General features: G+C 36.2%; 1 protein-coding gene across 5 annotated transcripts in view; it reads right to left on the bottom strand.

Moving 5' to 3' along the window:
* DIAPH2 (diaphanous related formin 2) overlaps positions 1 to 21202 on the bottom strand; it is a 784101-nt gene that overhangs the window by 370458 nt on the left and 392441 nt on the right. For all 5 annotated transcript variants that reach the window (XM_072956799.1, XM_072956800.1, XM_072956797.1 and 2 more), the window contains one exon: positions 7424 to 7553. In XM_072956799.1, the coding sequence (XP_072812900.1) occupies positions 7424 to 7553 (130 nt within the window). The remainder of the gene's footprint in view (positions 1 to 7423; positions 7554 to 21202) is intronic.

Below are 21202 nucleotides of genomic sequence, written 5' to 3'. Positions count from 1 at the left end.
TAAATGTTTTATTATCATTTTCATTAGTTATTATAATAATATTTTAAATTCATACCTTTTTTATTTCCCCCTAAACATTTACTATTAATTATTTAGCATATTCAATTAAAACTATATGCTTTTTTTTCCTCTTCCATGTTTATAATACCCTAAGAACAGAGATATCTTATCAAAATAGGATATTGGAAATTTTAAGATTAACTCTTGAATGTGGAATAATGATTCTTCATCCAAATTTGGAGATGTCATTCAAAATAAGATGAGCCTATATGATCATGTTTTTAGAGTCTGATTTCTAGAAGACTACAAGATAGAAAAAAGTAAAAGAACATATAAAGAAAATAAAAGTAATGACATCATATATTATTTCAGAGAGCTTTATGATTTAACAAGTGAATTTTGTCCTTCATTTTAAAAATGGGAACGAAGAAACATAAAAAAAACCTGATCAAAACCATCTGGAATTAACATCTCTATGCTAGCTTGAATAATATGCCATTATTTACATATGATACCTTCCTCTTAAGGCATATCCACACTGTATATCTCATTTTATTATCATAATGCACTGAGGGATAAGTAGGATAAATATGACCATCTCTATTTTTCCAATTAAGAAATACTGGACAAATGGGGAAACAGGCAGTGAGAGGTTAAATGGCAAAACTATGATCCAACAAGCAGGTAGTAACAAAGGTGAAACTCGAATGATTCTCATCCTTGGCCATACGATTTCTAGCATGTGTTTCCTTCAGATACGACTACACCAGAATCCTTTCCCACAGAGCTGTTAGCTTCCAATAGGAGTCACGGTTTTTTCCCTTACTATTTCAATGAATCTTCTAATTAACGTGCCAACTCCATTCCGACTGTTTTATGCGGAAATACTTTAAAGGAGTTTGGGTCATATAAGATTAGCATAAGTCAGTATTACATTTTCTACTGACTAATTTTTCCTCATCAACTTACAGAATCCCAATTCCAGAAAAAGACCCCAGTTATATGTAAGAGATCATACCAGCAGTGTAGTCCCTCATGACTTGGTCCCTGTGCTCAAGCCACGTTTGAAACGTGTAAAAAGTGGAGAATAGAGGCAACTGACTGGGTAGATCTGATACTCTTTACTCTCTTGAAGTCCCCAACTCTTATATCCCAAAACCAGGTTCATCCTTATTGATGAATCCATCAGAAGAATTGGCAGTGGTAAAAATTGCAATGACAGTAACCAAGTTGATTGCCAGATTCTGCCCATTTTTCCCTAGTGGTACAAGGGACTCTACATTCAGAGCAGGAGTTGCCTCTTGCTATGACTCTGTTCTGGCAGTAGAGAGCTGGTTCTTTCTTCATTTCTTTCATTCTACCCTCTTCCCTCACTCTCTACTTAACATTCGCGCTATAACCTCTTGCATCAAATATGCCTCCGTATTGTAATTCAGAAGTCAATCACATTATAACATTTGATGTACGAATATTCACTTTTCAACTAACAAGCTTGAATCCACAATGAAATTAAACAGAGCAACAGTCCCATATATCCTATTTCCTGACACTGAAGCAAAGGCAATGATAACAATGACAGCAGTGACAGGTTCTTGGTGAAAATTTCGACTCAAGATGTGCTCAGGACATGTTAGGATTCAATGATATACAAGACGGCATCATATTGACAACAGCCTCAGAAAGATCACCCTGAATGTTTACATGATCTATAATGGGCTTAGTGGGGGGTTTTTTTCCTTCCTTTTAAAATTTTTAATTCTAGAGGGCACCCATTCACTCTCAGACTAAAAGACACTTTGATAAAATCCTTAAGTGACATACAACTTGCTGAAAAAAATAGTAATTTACAGTAACATCAGATCAAGTCTGACTGCAGGTATTTATACAATGCATGTGATCATTATATCTAAGCACCGGTAAACATATGAAGAACTTTTGAATCATAACACCATTTTCCCTTTTCATCAGTCATTACACACTTCAAAAATTTTAATGACCGGCTTTTAAATGCTTTGTTGAACCCTATATACATTGTATACACAGGCAGCCAGTTTTACTCAGCCTGCTAACATCTAGGGAAGGTCAATTCTATTGGCATTCTGTAACACTGGTTTATTATCATTCTGTGCTTCTAAAAATTTAGACCAAAACTCAAAGTTTAAATCTGCTAGGAAATCCGATGGTTTAATACATTCTCACGTCTTGGGTCTTATGAGTTACTGTACACTGAATGCTCTTAAACCAGTAGGATTGTGTTCCATAATTCAAAGAGTTTTCAAAGAAACAGTAGACAATATGAAAGTACTTTTTTTTCAGGCATTAGAATAAAAGAAGTTTCGGCAGTTAGTTAGATCTTACATTAAAACAACTGGATGCTGCTAGTTCCTACGGGACTTTTCATCCTTACTGTTCACCATAGACCTTTACGGTTTGGTGGCCTCCGTAAGTTTAGATCTTCTCCATTAATAGCTCGATTGTTTCTGATTTTAACTTTCTCCTTAAAAGAAATAAGACACGGACCAGGAACCTCTGTTAAGTCCTACTGTCCTCTTTCTTTTAATGGATCTTGTTTCTCCTCTTATACTTACAGTAAAAATTCATTTTCAGGTTGCTACTCTCCACCTGTCAACTTCCCACAATGGCTGATTTTGAAAGATGCCTGCTGTACTAAAATGATATGCAATGATTCAATGTAACAAACATTTATGGAGCATTGACTTCGCTCTGAGTTGCTGTGCTAGCCCCAAGTCAGGTGGACAAATGTGCCATATTCCTTGTCACTGAGGAACTCAACCTAGGAGGTCCAGAGAGAAGCAAAGAATGAAATGAAAAATGCAAATGTGGTGTGTGCTGTGTTACTAATAAGGCTGGACTGCTGCTGCAACACAAAGAAAGGAAAGGGGAATTCTGTCAAAATGGGGCTGGAGAGACTGAACCACTACACTATGTAGAGGAAGGAGCACCTGCACTCCAGGAAATCTTTTATTTGGTCAGTGTTGACTTTCTATATGTTTTCCAATATGTGAGCAGGAATCTCTGTTGGATATTTTAGACCACAAAGGAAACAAAAATGGAGGTGAAATATGTGTAATAAAATAACTTGAGACAAAGGGCTGCAAACCTTCATCGATTCTCCCACCGAGCTGTGTGACTGTGGGCAGTTCTTTCAGCATTTTGGGCCTCAGTTTCTTCAACTTTAAAATGATGAATTTGGACTAAATGCCATCTTGGGTCCCTTTTAGCAGGGACAAGATGATCTCTGAAGCTTCTGCCAGCTTTGGAATTTCAGAAAAATTTTTTTTTTTTTTTGTGGTACCAACAACTTTTTTTTTTTAACTCTGCTATGATTTTACTTTTTTTCTTTTTCTTTATTTCATAGCTTTTCCCCTACACTATTTCCTCTGATCTAAATTTTCATCATCATTAATCCTGTGAAGAAGTCAGAGTGGATAAACAGCTAATCAGAGTTACTAATATGACATGGAAAGATGGCAGATGTCAAAAGGTACAATTGGTCATTAAAGTGTATAATAATTGACTGAATTCATAAGAAAGTAACACTGTTTATAGAAAACTTAACCAGCTTTTATTTTGTAGGATGGCAGTAATTTAACTGAAGGGAAATCCATTTCAGATTTCTGTAAAACCTTAGGATTAATAGCTCCTTCAAATACATTAATATAATTTTCCCCTGTTGAATGGAATAGTTTTAATTAAACTTTACTAACTCTTTTGGTTTAATCCCTCGAGCTGACCTATAAAACACTAGAGGTTTTAAATCAAACTGGAAAAAATCCTCAAAGCTGAAAGTTAAAGCGATAGCCACAGTGAGGGAGAAACAATAAAGGATTTATAAACTATGTCTAGTAAACCAGCAGCGCTTTAAACAATACATATCTACAGATCTATGATATATAATTATATATATACATATTTAATCTTTAAAATCAGTCATTGGGGAAAAGGTAATGGTGGTTTATCAAATGTATTTTCAATATTTCAAAGGCATGAAAGTCTCTATAGCAACCACTTTTTTCCTCTCTAAAGACTCATTGGTATGTCAAACATGAATGAGAGGACCTGCAGATTTGTAATTTAACCTAGAAGAAAGTGACCAGAGAAATATTATTTTATTAATTCCACTAGCAATAAAATTACATGGTACGGTTTGATTCTGAACTTCATCAGGGTGATGAGATCTGTTTAGAAGAAAGGAACTCTCCTCCCTCCCCTGCCTGCTTCCCTCCCCCTCCCCACAATAATAACTCAGTAGATAAATAAGTGACACCAAACCATAACAAAACCGCTCTACAATTCTTTAGGCAATGCTTCGTAAACTTTTCCCACCCAAGCGCCCCTAATGGAAGAGAAGATTGAACACACTCCCCTAGGGATGTGCTGCAAATGTGAAATTTCTTTGAAGTCATCTGTTTTCTTTTAAAAATTCATGTGAATCTTGCATTCTACTCCATAATATAGATCTATTTTAATGTAAAAATGATGTGTGTTCCCCCAATATCTTTGAGTTACAGAGCTCTAGGAAAATAAGCTAAGTTTACACCATAGCTTTGCATCTTCCAAGATGCACACAGTTTTAGAAGCTTAGCTTTACAAGGAATAAAGGCAATTATCAAATACAGTTTTCCATAGATCCTACCTATTTCCTACTTTCAGTTTTCCTTTCACTTCAAGGTAATTTTTTTCTCTGCCAGTTAATTCGAGCTCTATAACTTCAGTACTGAACTAAAATACATTTATTTGCTATACCAGACAGAAAAGATCCTTACTCTATCAAAATAGGTACTCGGGTTTTTATAATCAAAAAACATAGAAGTGGGAAGGGATAAGTTAGGGGTATGGGATTAACAGATACACAGTACTATATATAAGACAGACAAACAACAAGGATGTACTGTATAGCGCAGGGAACTATATTCAATATCTTGTAATAACCTCTAATAGAAAATAATCTGAAAAATATCTATGTATATATAACTGAATCGCCTTGCTCGACACCTGAAACTAACACAATTATTGTTAATCAACTATACTTCAATAAAAAATTAAAATAAAAAATACAGAGATTTTTCAAAGGTGCAAGAAAGAAAAAAAAGAAAAACAACCAAATAGAAGAAAAATATTAGTAGTCATACAATTGTTCTTTAACCATGAGTTACATAACTTAATTGCTAACTGAGTTAGTTTCATCTTAATCTGTATCATTCCAGTTTAAAAGAAAGGTAATTTTCTGTTTTTGTAGGCAATTATTTCAAAGGAGATAGCCCATCATCAAATAAAATGAATAACTATATAGTGCTGATCTATTTTTATTTTTGCAGGTTGACTTTGAATATATATCTACTTGCAATATACACTGTCCTAGAGGTGACAGAATGTGATTCAAACAGGACAGGAATGTATATTAAGCAAACAAGACAAGTTAGACTCAAACATCAAGGAGAAGTGTTTAACTATAAATAAGAAAGGTGACCTTTCACTCTGCTTTTTTTTTTTCCTGCAGACAAAATTCAAAAGTATCTTCTCCTAAGGCTTTAGTAACAAAACATAAAAAAAAAAAAAAATAGGAATCTGAACAGTGATTTGACAAATAATAGTCAGTTGTTTTAGAGGACAGGGCAAGTAGATTTCCAGGCATGGGCTATAGCATGAAATCATACACAGAGATAGGATTATCAGAAAGGAATAAAAATGGCTCAAGAGAAAATATGTCTGGGCACAACGAAATGAGAACTAGAAGGAAACGAAAGAGGATGCAAGCAGGCGGAATGGGCTTAAGAACTTTTTGAGTTGAGAACTCTGAGTCTGAATTTCATAGGGAAAGAAAGAGAACTAGTCAAAATAATGTGAAAGTGGGGATTGTCACAGCCCCAACAGTGAGCTAGGAAGAGGATTTCTGGCCACAGTCTTTTGAATAAAATGGCAGGAAGAATACACAAAAGCAGAAAGAAGCAAACTACAACACAGAGGTTTTGCTCTTGAAATAGATAGGAAGAAAGAAGTTGGTGATATTGTAAAAGATAAATATGAAAGGATTTACCAAAAGCCCAGACATAGGAAACCAACAGAACTGAATATAAAACATACTTAGCTGAGACTAGAGGAACTACACATACCCTTACGATTATTTCCTTCGAACAAGACAACAAAAACAACTATAATATTCATTAAAGAAATTAAAGACATTTCATTAATTTCATTACAGAAATATGTTGAGGATGTAATTTACATTACCAGACCAGTAGAGAGGACCACTGAACAATGTTACATAAACAATATTCTGGGTTTTATAGACACACTTCTTTTCTCCTTCAAAGGACACTAACAGTTTATATGGTTTGTAATAAACTTGGAAAACACATACGCTTTTGAGTCTTTACTGGAAGTCCTCAAAGTTATAAAGAAATGGTATATACTATAGCGTAATTTCAAATATAAGATTTATGGCATACTTTCCTTACTCGAGAGGAACAATGCACTTCGCCACATATATAACCTCACCTTCAAGAAATGTTTCCTTGATCCATCCACCTTTCTTTCACTTTTCAGTTTCTTGCAAGAGGAGACAAATAGTCACTAACCAACAAAGCTAATCAGTTCGAACTGAAATCCTGGAGTCATTTTTGTTCCTCCTCTCCCTTTCTTCACCGATGCCAAGACTGCCTATTCTTATCCTTCGATGATGCCCTGCCACCTACCACATCAAGACCAGACTGCTTAGCATGACACCGAGGTCTCAGATGGCCACTTTACTGCTCCAGCCTGATAATCAATGACTCACCCATCCTCACACACCCTGCCTCTGCGCCTTGCTCATACTATTTGCTCTCTGGAAAGCATGCCCCTTTTCCAGGCCTGGAAAAATCCTATTCTTGTGCTTCACCATTTTGGACTCTTCCACAAATTCTTCTCCCATCTATCCATTCAAAAGTACTTTCTGTCTCATCTAAAACTACAGTCCATTATCTTTTCCTGTGCCACTTCTCCTATTCATCTTTGTTTTATAAAATATTTGTATATGTTTTTTCTTACCTTTCAGACTTTAAACATATTCAAGCAAGAACTATCTCACAATCATTTTGATATCACTGAAAGCCCCATCGTATGGCTCCTTTGCAAACAACATACATTTAAATGTTTATGAAATGAATGAACAAGCATTCTATCTGATCAGAGATGTGAAAGCTTCAATAACCCAGAAGTGCTAAAAAATGAAGTCAGTCAAAAGCAGGTCATTAAAACACACTGTGCTGTCAAATATCAGCTAATGGAAACTATCTTCCTGTTTTTTTATACCAGTAAACAAACAAAAAATATGATTAATGCTTATAGATTATTTAATCCTACCATTTAAAATAAAACACTTAGGCAAGGCGTAGTCTCAAAGCAGTTACAAATCAATTACCTTTGCTTGCACTTTCTACATGCTCCAGTTCTTCAGGAAATTTCAGGATATCCCGGTATTTTTCTTCACAAATTTCAGCAATAAAATGCAAGAGGGTTGTTTTTTGATCTGCTGATTTAGTATCTCTGATCTGGAATGAAATAACAACACATTTTTTAGTACTTTTTAGTAATGTAAATAAAGACTTTTTCATAAACAAGTGAAATAAATGAATAAACTCAATTCATTATAACTAATTAAATTTTTTTTTAAGTTTGGGGTAGTTCCTAATGGGGTCTAGTAACAATGACCTTGATTGTAAAACGAACTCCGTATTTTAAAAGTGAGAAACATGACCCCAAAAAGTAAAAAATTAAAACTTTAATCTGTATTTCTCAAAATGTCTAAACTATTACGGCAAAATGAGCTATTCTTTTCATGAGAAAGGAGCATTCAAGTATTGATAATAACAGTTCAAGTTAATGTGTGCTTTTGTTATCAGCATTCTGCTCTTTGCTTTACCACAGAAATATATTCTTGAAAGCTGGATTCGTTTGTGAAGTTGTATTTATTTCTAGCCATCACTGATGCAAATTAATGCAAAAGAGTAAGCACATTTTACCCTCCTTTACTTGCATGGGCCATCAAAAAGGAATAACTGAAGACTTTTTATGCTGATTTATAAACAGAATCTGACCACACAATCATGATAATATAATAAATTTTATTTGCTACACATTGTAGTTTTTTCCAGAGACATTAGAAAAAAAGATGCTACAGTCAAAACAATAAAAAAAATCTTCAAACTATAGGACAAAAAAAAAAATCTATGATGAGAATCTGAGTGTTTTCTTTAATATAACTCTCATACTAGACTAAGCTACAAATGAAATCAAGGATTTACTTTAAAAACAGAGGATAAAGACAGCATAAACTATCAAGTTTTCTCATTCTATTGAATGTTTTTAATTCTATAATCCTTAGATGATGGGTTTGTCCACTGATGTTCATACTGATTTGGGATTTTTAGCTTTAAGGATTACAGATTAGAATAAATGAGTATTCGTTACAAACAGGTTTATGAAAAGGCTGTGGAGGATACTTAGGTAATTAGAGTAATTTAATCCTTATTGTTTTGGTGGCGAAGGAAAAACAATTGAATTTAATCATTGAGGCCAGTACTTTTTGGTGCTACAGCTTTTTAACAACTGTTACGTCCCAATGATAGGAACGGATTTACAAGAAATGTTCATCTCAAGGATAAAAACAGCCACAGGAGGCATGATGTTGATAGTTCAAGTGGTCACAATGATTTCTTTTTAGAATTTCTGGGATTACTTTATCCGACATAGGTAAAATATTTTAAATTTTGATTATCATGCTGAACCACCAAACACTTTTCAGCCCTACAAGGTTGAAAAGACACAATTCCAAGGACAAGCTATAAGAACAAAAAGCAACAAAAACCTCAAGGGTAGTTTGTCTTAAGTAAGGCTTGGAGCTGGAGAATCACTGGGAGGTTCCCTTTCCTAAACAGAGGACTTCACCTGAGATGACAGTGCTGTGTACGTGCACCAAATGCATTGCTTTCAGAGTACGCTGGATACTCCAAGTGATAAGGAAATAAACATTTTCTGTTTTTCTTACAAATTACTTGAATTCCTAAATCCTAAAATACTAAAAACATTGGGTGCTTAGGGAAAACTGAAGGGACATCTTCCTAAAGGAAAGGAAATTGATTTATATTTTATGAACTCTGTGGAGACAATTTACACACACACACACACACACACACACACACACACACACCAAAAACCCACCCAACTATTTTTCAGGACACTAAATTGTACAAGTATATTATAATTTTTTAAAAGAAACACACATGGCCAACACTGGAAAGGAAAACACAGAGATAGAAAACTAGCACTGTGCTCATACGACAATCTTCTGGGTGATTTAAAAATTCGGTTTTTGGCATGCATGCTTGTAAGCGCTTAATTTTCAGAAACTGTATTTCATTGATAAATATTTATCCAGAATGAAGTCCATCAATGCACTTTGTTAAAAAATGTAGTAGAGTTAATGGTTGCATTTTAAAAAGATAAACAAAGCATAACATTTCAATTACGTATCTTTGTTGAAATCAGAAAGAGTTGTAAACAGAGTATGCATGCACTTTTTAAAACTGTATGTAACACTCTCTTTAAAGCATGGACAAACATGGCCAAGTGCCTGTCTTGTCAAGGTGAGAAATATCTTCGTTGGTATGGGAGAGAAATTGCTAAATCTGTACTGCAGTATTTATTTTTAAAATAACCTCCCACAGGGAGTCCATTTTAAGGTTTCAAACTGGCAGGGAACGATCACGACAAATAATGTGGTCATTCTTATTTTTCTCCATGTGCATGACACTTCAACCAATCATTTTTAAATGAATATATAATGTCAAAATATAAGGGCAAAGAATTTTCATTTATTAAAGTATATTTACTTTGTATAATCACATCTTTAGTCTCTCTTACGGCATCTACACCATTCACATGTGAGGCATCATGTGGTTCACAATGTCAGCACAGAAGGCAACTAAGACCGTTCACCTTCATCAATTCTAATGGCTAATGGCATGCATCCAATAATTTGCTCTTCCAAGTGTACTAGTTGGACATCCCTTGGGGTAGTACAAAAGTAATCTAATCTGAGTATGTGCAAAATCACTTCCAAAGGGTTTAGGTTAGTTTATTAAGAAATCAAATTGACTTCCATCTGATATCGGGTTAACTCAAAATTATGTTAATTTTACATTAACATCAAATATTCCAGTGACACTTGTCCAAATGCCTAAGTCTCAGTGGTGGCTATACTGTAAGCATTTCAGGGTTCTCTCCAGCCAGGAGCCAAGTGCCTTTTTTTTGCATTCTGGCCTGTGACTTCTCTCTTTCCGTCTCACAACCTGCACTCAAAGCAGGGGTATGAGACAGAGGACTTTTCTTTACAACATACAAAAGGATAAACAAAATGATCATCCTATAATCCTGTCTTGCATATATCTTCAAATACTAAAAACACAAACAGCAGTTTCAGAAACTGGAATTATTTGAAAAAGCTAAAAATGTTTTATAATATCTCAATAAGCTGAGTCATCACTGCACAATAACAATAAAAATAAGACAAGAGTAATTCGCTATATTCACTGATACAGTGCCATCAGTTAATAAACCAAATAGCGATTTTAATTGTAACCATCTGACCAATAAATGTTACACATAAAGATTAATAACTGAATTTGTACTAACTGTATCTCCCTAATCTTTAATAACTTTCTGAAATGGTACATGAATACAAAATACCTTTCACAGAACAACACCTATTTCACTAGCAAATTCTGATCACTTCTCTTTCTTTCCAATAAATAGGAGTGTTATGCTACGAAAGATAGTATTTACATGTGATGTGTTCAAATACATTTCCAAAACTTCAGTTAGGCAGACAGCAAAATATCTGAATAACTAATTGCCTTGTAAAAGGTGGCTTATTTTGAACACTCTCATTCAAGCCTGAAAATGTGCCACCTTCGCTCTGCTTCTGGAATCAGGTGGTTTGAGCACACAGAAGCCAGCACACAGCCAGAAAGCCTCAGCCAACAACATTTTAATCATCTACGTCAGTCACACTCAATCTTCCTGTGACGGACCCCTTCTGTAGGTAATTTTCCCTTCTGCTGAGATTTAAGCCTATTTCTTCTTGCTCTGTCCACAGTGGGAACTGAAAATAACTGGTCACTCTCCTCTATACAACCGCCTCTCACAGAGTGCAAGCTCCCTTCTTGTGTGTCCTGCTCTCGTAAACCAAACAATTTCGCTTCACTTAACCTCACCACACAGATGTTAAGTTTTCAAGTGTTTAATTTGGTCTAGATGATTAGCATCCAGTCAAAGTTCCTATTGCAAAGTCTCCCTTCAGCTGCTAGAAAAGCATACAGACGTCCTGGTTTTGCATTTCAGGCCCTTTTTGAGCTGGCCCTTGCCTACCTTTCTACCGAGCCCCCTGCTGCTTTCTGATGCATCGCCCTCTCTTCAGTCTGATTACAACTGCTGGAACATACCACGCAGGGTCGGACCCCTTGCTTCTGTACATCTTGTCCTCTCGCTCCTTTTTTGTTTGTTTCTATTTGCCAAGTGAAGAGCTACTCAAAGTCCAAGCCTACTCAGCTACCACCTACTTTCTGAAGACTTCTCATAGGAGGAATTAATACCTTTTTTTGTCACGTTCTTTCACTATAAACATTTCAACACAGTAGTTTCTTCCAGTTGGTATGTGCTCTTTCTAGGGAAGAGATACCATTTTAATAATATTTATTATCCATGGTACCTAGGAGCATGCTAGGTCATACTGGGTAGGCAATAAATGTTTCTGAAGATTTTTCTTCACATAAACTCCCACTTGTATGGTCTATAGAGCGATACTTCTAAATTAATCTGTACTCTTCTTAAAGGGGTGTGTGTGTGTGTGTGTGTGTGTCTACGTACATATATATAGAGAGAGATTCACTACAAAGCCCAGACTTTTCCAGGACACCATATTTGTTGAGAGTTAGGTGGGAGCAAATGCCAGAATAAAGTTATCACATGCACCTCAGGAGATGGAGCACTAGACATTTGCAAGAGGAGATAGGCTAGGAGCAAAGCAATTATGAATCCACTGTGGGCTAGGAAACTGTGCTGGACACTAGGGATCAGAGGCATATAGTGCCCGGTACTTTCGAAGCCTCAGGGAGCCCAGACTTTAGGAGAAAACACAACATCAGACAGAAAGGAAACGATGTAGAAGAGTAATTTGGTGGCAAATGTCAAGGACTGACATAATTAAAATGATAACCAGGGTATATATAAAAAAAGGAAAAAAAGGCAAAGAAAGGACCCATTCAAGACGCATTGTGAACAAAAACAGGATTAAGTCACTGAAATGAAATACTTGGGACGAGGGAAAGGAAAAAAAATCAAAGACTCCAACAAAAGTTTTAAGTTCTGGTGATTAAAGGAATGGTTGTATTGTGTTGGTAACAAGGAAAGCGATAACACTATGGTAAGCTGGCTTTAGGAAGGAGGTGGCAGCTCATATTTTAAATATAAGTGGTGGCTCTGTGAAGTAATCGATGAGAAGGTGGTCATGGCTACCTCCTTCTCTCTGCTTCATTTTATCCTGTATGATTTCACCTAATAATGCTTCCTAAACATCCATATAACCATGACACTCTGTTCCTTCAAAAATGTCAATGGTTCTCTACAAGTCATAATGTAAAGTTCACTTTTCTAATCACAACAGTTACTAAGCGTAGACCTTCGATTCAGATAGAACTGGGTTTGAATCGCGACTCTACCATTTACTAGTTGTGTGACTTAGGACAAGTTATTTAAATACTCTATGCCTCAGCTTTCTTATCCACAAAATGGGCATTAGATAAGACTTATAGAATTGAATAAGATAATGTATTAACATGACCATGATCATCACCCAGATTAGAAGTGATGAGAGCTGGGGTAGGGTATAGCTCAGTGGTAGAGTGTGTGCTTAGCATGCACAAGGTCCTAGGTTCAATCCCCAGTATCTCCATTAAAAAAAAGAAGAAGAAGTGATAGAGCCTACTTTAGCTTCCTATCTTCACACAAAGTAAGTCATTACCATAATCCAAAAGACCCTCTGTGATCTGGTCCCCATCACCACCATGATCTTATCTCTAGCTATTATCCTCACCCACTTCAGTCATGTGGGCTTCCATACTGCTGCTCCTTAAACCCACAGGCATGCCTCTCACCCAGAGCCGTGCCAGCCCTTTCTCTCCGCCTGGTTCGCTTATCCTCACCTGCCTGGCTACTCTATCTAAAATTGCAATCTATTCTCCAAATGCCTCTTACCTCCTTCCCTCTTTTACTTTTCTCCATAGCAATTATTGCAAATATACTATATATCCTATTTAATTATTTATTTATTCTCTGTCTCTCTCTGTTACAATGACAGCTACACAAGTATAGGGCTGATTTTTTTTTTTTTGTCTGCTTTGTTGACTTTTATATACCCAGCATCTGGAACAATGACTGGCGCATAGTAAGCACTTAAAACATATTTATTGAATGCACAAATGGATGAAGGTTCCCACCCACTGGTTTATGTTCTTCCTGATCTTAGATGCCCTCTTCCTTCATCAGGTGGGTACTATCCTACCCCTCTTTTAAGGGGGAGGGGAACCAACATTTATTACCCATCTGTCAAGTGTCTATGGGCCAGGTACTTTGATAAGTGCTTTAAATGTGTCAGCTTTTTTCTTTAATCCTCAGAAGAATTCACTTAGTTATTAACAGGCTTATTTTATAGGTACAGAACTAGGTTTAGACTGCTTAAGTAGCTTGACCTAGGTCACACAGATAACAAGAGCTGGTGCCGGAACACAGTAAGGTAGCTTATGCACACTGGGTGTCTGATACACACTGGACTGAATTAAGTGTCACGGGTGATGAAGGTGACGAGAGTAGGGGGCAGGGTCATTCAGGGAGAACGATGCTAATGAGCCTCTCTTAACTTCCCTGAACAGAGTCAATAAATTCTGTTTTTGTTTTCCCATAGTAATTTATATATACACTACTTAGAGCATTTATTCCACAGTATCTAACTTTATTTACACAAGCAGTCTCACCTACCAAACTGTGAACTCCTTAAGAAAGAGGACTGTATCAATTTTGTTCAGTAAATGTTTGTTGAATGAATACATAATACAGAGAAGCCAAAGATAATTAGGACTGACTTGATGATTAGAGGAATCATCAGTGACTTTTAAGAACAGTTTCAATACAGTGTCAGAGGTGCAAAATTAAAAAGAACGGACAGCCAGAAAGAGGAGGTAACATAATTTACTCAAAATATTGACTATGGATAATAAGTAACTAAATAATAGACGGGGCACCAGAGCTGGCAGCTGGAAAACAGTGAGGCTAGTCTCAAAGGTTATTTTTTTTCCTTTTCTTTTTTTTTTTTTTAGTTTTTTTTGGGGGGTGGTAATTAGGTTTGTTTGTTTATTTGTTTGTTTATTTATTTATTTAATGGAGGTACTGGGGATTGAACCCAGGACCTTGTGCATGTTAAGCACTGTAATCTACCACTTGAGCTATACCCTCACCCCCCCTACCAAGTTTATTATAATTATTTGTCCTGAATAAGTTCAGCATAATTAGGCCTGATGGGATCAGGCTATGGAAGAAATAAGAATTCAAAATCATGAGAAAGGAGAATGGATGGGCATTGACTATTTCACTGGTTCTCAAACCACAGTCCCTGAATCGGTAGCATCAGTATCACCTGTGAACTCATTAGAAATGCGAATTTCTGGGCCACACACAAAACCAAACGAATCAGAAACTAAGGGTGGTGTACACTGATAAGTGTTTTAAATACTGGCAAAAAAATTCTGATGCCACCTCCAGGCGATTCTGATGCATGCCGAAGTCTGAAAACAACTCAATCTCTCTGAAGGAAAATTCCAGGCAAGAAGACGCCTGGTAACTGTCCACAGCCTGCCTGGGCCTTCTCATAATTACTTTCACATATAACAAGCTGAAGTGCCAACATGATTTCAAAGCTTAGTGTCAATTTAAAACTAGAGAGGAACTATCTAGCAATCTGTGGCATCTGAAGGACAGATTCACTCGGAATATTCTTGATTAATTTACATTAAAAATGAGACTGATTTTGTATCATAATTTACCATCTATTTATACAAGAGTAGATGACTTAAACAGGATGTTCTATGCTGTGAAGATTCTAAATATATCATTCGTAAGTCTTCTAAACTGTCCCTCATTCTTAACCTAAAATTGTATTGAAAATACATTCACTGGATGAACCTAGAGATGATCATACTAAATGAAGTAAGTCAGACAAAGACAAATATCATATGATATCACTTATATATGGAATCTAAAAAATGACACAAATGAACATATTTACAAAATAGAAACAGACTCACAGACATAGAAAACAAACTTATGGTTACCAAAGGGGAAAGGCAGGGGGATAAATTAGGAGTTTCGGATTAGCAGATACTAACTATTATATATAAAATAGATAAACAACAAGGTCCTACAGTAAAGCACAGGGAACTATATTCAATACCTTGTAATAGCCTATAATTAAAAAGAGTATGTGTATGTATATACAACCAAAACACTACACTACACACCAGAAACTAATACAACATTGTAAATCCATTATACTTCAATAAAAACAAAAACAGACTTAAATGACGCTGTAATGTGTCTCATCTACTCTGTATTATCAGAGGGATGGACTAGTAACCCAGAAGACCATTCAAGCTTTCCAAGTCTAACTCAAGCTGCTAGCGCACCTCTTATTGGCAAATCTGAATTAATGTTTAACTATTTAGTCAAGAGTTTTTGAATCAGAATAACAAATTTCATTTGTGGACATCAGGTTTCAATGCTTCCCATAAAAAGCCTCACACCGCAAATGTTTTTCACCAGTCCTAATTTCAGAGCTAACGGGTACTGGCTCTAAGGAAACAAATGCCATGAGTCATACGCGAAACAGAGTTCCCTCATGTGAACATGCAAAGATCAGACCACAGTGGGTGCAGGGAAAGAGAGAGGGTGAAAGGGGGAAGCATCATCCCTGCCCAGGACACAGGCACATTCGGATACTGCATTTCCCACGTGGGCAACCCCGTTTGGGGCAGAAGGCCAAGAGTAAGAGGCGTTCAGGAATTACTGTGCATTATATAGGAGTACTGCTGTGCACCGTATGTCCTGACCTAAAGAAATCTTACACCCGACATGCAGAGTGGCACAGAGTATTCAGAATGACTGAACAAGCAGATAACCAGCCAGCTGCCAGAGAACATTCTCTTCCTGAAAGAAGCAAGAACGTGCAGGAGGAACACCAGGCTTTCTTCCATGAATTGCCATAGAATGAATATTTATCGGAAATGAAACTGATTTTCACATAAAGGATGTAAGAAATGCAGCGGTAAGGCAGAGTGGCTATTACTTAGAGAAACACTGCAGGACACATTTAAGCAGGTCTAAGAGTATTAAAACTTCAGTGTGATGGAATCTAAAAAATACAACAAACTTGTGAATATGACAAAAGAACAGCAGACTCACAGATACAGAGAACAAACTAGTGGTTACCAGTGGGGAGTGGGAAGGGGTGCAGGGCAAGCTAGGGCTAGAGGATTAAGAGGAACAAGCTATTATGTATAAAATAAATAACCTACAAGGAGATATTGTACAACAGTGGGAATATAGCCAATGCTTTGTAATAAGTATAAACGGAGTAGAACCTTTAAAAATTGTGAATCACTATATTGTACACTTGTAATTTATATAATACTGTACATCAACTGTACTTCACTAAAAAAGAAAAAACTTCATTGTTAGATAAAAGTCCATGTTTCTAGATGGCATCTGAAGGAAGGCCTTTCTAGACACACCCTCTCCTTTTCCCCCTGGTGTTTATACAAATGGTCCCATGAAGTCAGCAAAACCCATCAACAGGTCCTTTACTCAGGAAAGCTCAGAACTGCCTAATCCCTGTGTGTCACGGAGAGCGGCCTGACAGCAACGCTACGCGATACTCATTTATATTGGATTGTCCTTGCAGAGAAAGGAGGTAGTGAAACGCAGTGAAGGAACCTGGTTGAATCATTGACATTAACCCAACTAAACTACCAATACGATCAGATCATTCAACTTCATGTCTTTTGGCAAAACCATTTTCCCTAATCATGGCTTCTTTTTTCCCTATTATATTTGTATATTCATGGAACAGTTACTATTTAAGCAATCATGAATGCTCCAGTGCATATATCAAAACAGCTACCACTGCACACCAGTCCTGGTACAGCACATGAATTCTAATGTCGGTCTCCTTCATTTAAACAAAATTAAGTTCTGTGCTTTTTGCCAAGGGTTGTTTACAAATTATTGCGTTCTTCGCCACCACCACACACTGCAGCAACACTGAGAAAGATAATGTATTTTTAAGGACTGCAATTACCATAAAGACAGTAGCTCTGCAGCTATGACCAGACAGGTTTAATCCATGCTTTCCTGGCTTTCTTTTCCAGGTGCTACGCAACCAGGGCTGACGCTAATTTGGCTAAATGTAATTTCACAGTGGAAAGATGTCTTCATTCTTTACATACTCCTGGTGGTCCCTTTTGTACATTCTCAATTTTGGCATCCTAATGGCGTTGCCGACAATAAGGGAACAGATGATATCAGTTGGGTAAAAGTCAAGCAATTTATGAGTTTCACACTTATTAGCGTAATGGATGGCAGCACTCTGAGGAAGGAGACTTTAAACTTGAAAGCATGACAACATTCAATGACATAAGGATTCATCTCAATGGCCACCTTCAGGCCCCGCCGGGCAATGGTGATGTTAGTTTCCCAGAGAAGATAAATTTTGCTTTCCTGCCAACCCTGTCCCACCTCTCAGCACTTTTCCCTCCTAGCCCTACTTGTTCAAGAACACCCTGCATATACACTAGCCCAAAGTAGCCAGGACCAGTGGCAAATCAACAACCAGTTGTCCTAATTTCAGGAAAGGCCAGAAGGAATGAATGAATTTTGCCTATACTTTAGAAAGAAAAGCTGGTCGGGCACTTTCAAGTGCTCCTAGTTAATCAACCTGCCTAGAGCAGGCTTACTGAATAGAAATTCTTCTGAGAATAGTTTTAACAAAAAATCAAATTCTTTTAAATTGGTACAGAAATAGTTTACAAGCATGTATAGATCCCTAAGGTTTTAAGTAGTTTCCTCTTAGAAATGGTTTAAGCATTTAACTAAAACTTGCCACTTTTATTGTCATGACTATTTTACTTAACAAAACTGTACTATATGTATGAGGCTTTGAGAGTGGGAGGAAGAGTTTTGTTTTTTTTTTGTTTTTCTTTTCCTTCTGTATGTGGCTTTAAAGATGATCACTACCACCAAAATGGTGTATAGAACTGATCTTCCAATGTATATACAGTGGAAACCACTGACATTTGGCAGTGCAACATTAGTTGTTTTCGCAATATAAGAACAACTATTTTGAAGGCCCAAGATACGTAATACTGCTAAAGCATAATTCGAATCTGGCACTGAGAAGCAACTGTTGAAGAGGTGAGTTACATGACTCTACTGATGTTTGTAGCTGTATCAATTCATTCATTTCTACTACTGTATACTATTCCACCATATGAATATAGCTAATTTTAGTTATATTCTCATGTTGAACATTTCCATTATTTAGTTTCCATTTTGGGGGGGGGTGGGGGAATCCTTATTACTGATGTTATTATAGATAATGCTGCTGTGGACACTCTTTTATTATAGTAAAATATATATATATAAAACATAAAGTTTTACCATTTTAACCATTTTTAAGTGTATAGTTAAATGGCATTAAGTATATTCAACACTGTTGTGCAACCATCACCACCATCTATCTCCAGAACATTTTCACCTTCCCATACTGAAACTGTGGACCCATTAAACAGTAACTCCCCATCCCCCTCACCCCCTTAGCCCCTAGCCACCACTACTTTACTTTCTGTCCCTATGAATTTGTCTATCCTAGCTACTTCAATTAAGTGGAACTATCAATATTGGTCCTAATGTGTCTGACTTATTTCACTTAGCATAATGTCTTCAAGGTTCATCCATGCTACAGGAAGTACCAGAACTTCCTTCTTTTTAAAGGCTGAATAATATTCCATTGTATCTATAGACCACATTTTGTTTATCCATTCATCTGTCAGTGGACACTTAGGTTACTCCCACCTTTGGCTATTGTGAATAATGCTGCTATGAAGACTGGTATACAAATATGTGTTCAAGTCCCTGCTTTCAATTCTCTATGTGCACACCCAGAAGTGGAATGCTGCCTCATCTGATAATTTCATGTTTAAGTTTTTTAGCAACTACCATACTGTTTCCCTACCATTTTACATTCACACAAGCAATGCTCAAGGGTTCTGATTTCTCCATTTTCTCACTAACACTTTTCATTTTCTGTTTCTTAGGTAGTAGCCATCCTAATGGACATGAAGTGGTACCCCATTCTGGTTTTGATTCCTATTTCTCAATGATTAGTGATATTGAGTGTCTTTTCATCAGCTTATTTCTTTAAAGAAATGTCTTTTGCCCATTTTTAGTTAGGTTGCTTGTTTTTGATGTTCTTGTTGTTCAGTTGTAGAAGTCCTTTATATATTTTGGATATCAACCCTTTATCAGATACATGATTTAGAAGCATTTTCTCCCATTCTGTGGGTTGTTCTTTTATTCTACTGACAGTGTCCTTTGATGCTGTCATTATCCTTGTACATGTCTCCAGAGTCCTTATCTAGAGCTTATCTAGAGAATATACTAGGAGTGATATTTCTGGGTATTGTATCGTCAGCATTTCTAGATAGTATCAAATGGTTTTCCAAAATAGAGGTACCAAGTTATACTCTCACCAGCAGCTCCCTTTGACACATATTCTTACTCATACTTGACACTGTCAGAATTTTAAAATGTTGCCAATCTCACAGGTATGAAATGATATCTCATTATGGTTTAAGTTAATTATAGGTGTGAATATACAATGGCACAAGCACTTTAGAAAATAGTATCTTTTAAAAATTAAACCTATACATTCCATAATACATAGCATTCCCACTCCTAGGTATTTACCCCAGACAAATGAAATTTATGTCTTGTACATGAACATTAATAGCAGCATTATTTGTAATAGATAAAAAGTAGAAACAACCTAAATGTCTGTCAACTGATGAATGGAAATGTGGGATATTCATAAAATGGAATATTATCCAGTAATAAAAATGAACTACTGATATGCACCATAACATTGTGCTACATGGAAGCCACAGCAAATATAAAGTAATACACAAGACTGCATTACTGGATGATTCCCTCCATATGAAATTCTAGAAAAAGGCAAAATGATAGTGACAGAAAACAAATCAGCAGTTGCCTGGAGCTGGGAGTGAGGACTGATTGCAAAGGGGCATGAAAAACCTACAGGTTGATGGAACTATGTTCTGTCTTGATTATAGGTTACATAACCATCTACAAATAACAAAATTCATCAGACTGTACACTTAAAAATGAGTGAATTTGATTGTATGTCAATTATACTTTGGTAAAATCACTTTAAAAAAATTATAGGTGAAGTTAAAATCTCTCTTGATTGTGAACACATTTTACTTCTGAAATAATTAACACAACAAACCAAGTCTTAGTAGATGCTTTCAGAAATTGATGAGTACCCTGGCCTTTCTAGTGTATTTCATGAAGGCTGAAGCTTGTAAACAAAGGGATCTGAATGCACTGGGCTGTGATTGATGAAAAATCCTTGGAATCGTGCATCCGCATCTCTTCCCAAATCTTTGACTAGTTTACAATGCTTTTCAATCTCCTTCAACATAGCCTTCCAAGTAAAATATTCTGTTTTAATATATAAGTGTCTAGCTATTTGCTTGAACTTTAAGATTGAGTTCCTTTTTCTAAACAGACAGCTTCTGAATAGCTTTTCTTTTCTCATACTAAGTTGTGTGGATACTAGAGTGACCTCTTATACAGAGTATTAAACAGTGAGTTTCTTCATTCTTATTTATCTGAAAAATCTTATGACATTCTCTTGTTAAAAGAAATATTATTTGACTTTTTTGTCCAATTAGCAAATAACAGAGGGTACAGATATGTAATAGTCATAGAGTAGTACCATTATGTTACTGTTTATGAA

Source organism: Vicugna pacos, chromosome X (assembly GCF_048564905.1).
Source record: "Vicugna pacos chromosome X, VicPac4, whole genome shotgun sequence".
NCBI lineage: Eukaryota > Metazoa > Chordata > Mammalia > Artiodactyla > Camelidae > Vicugna > Vicugna pacos.
Note: the sequence above shows the minus strand (reverse complement) of the source record. Positions and strands in the feature narration are given on the sequence as shown.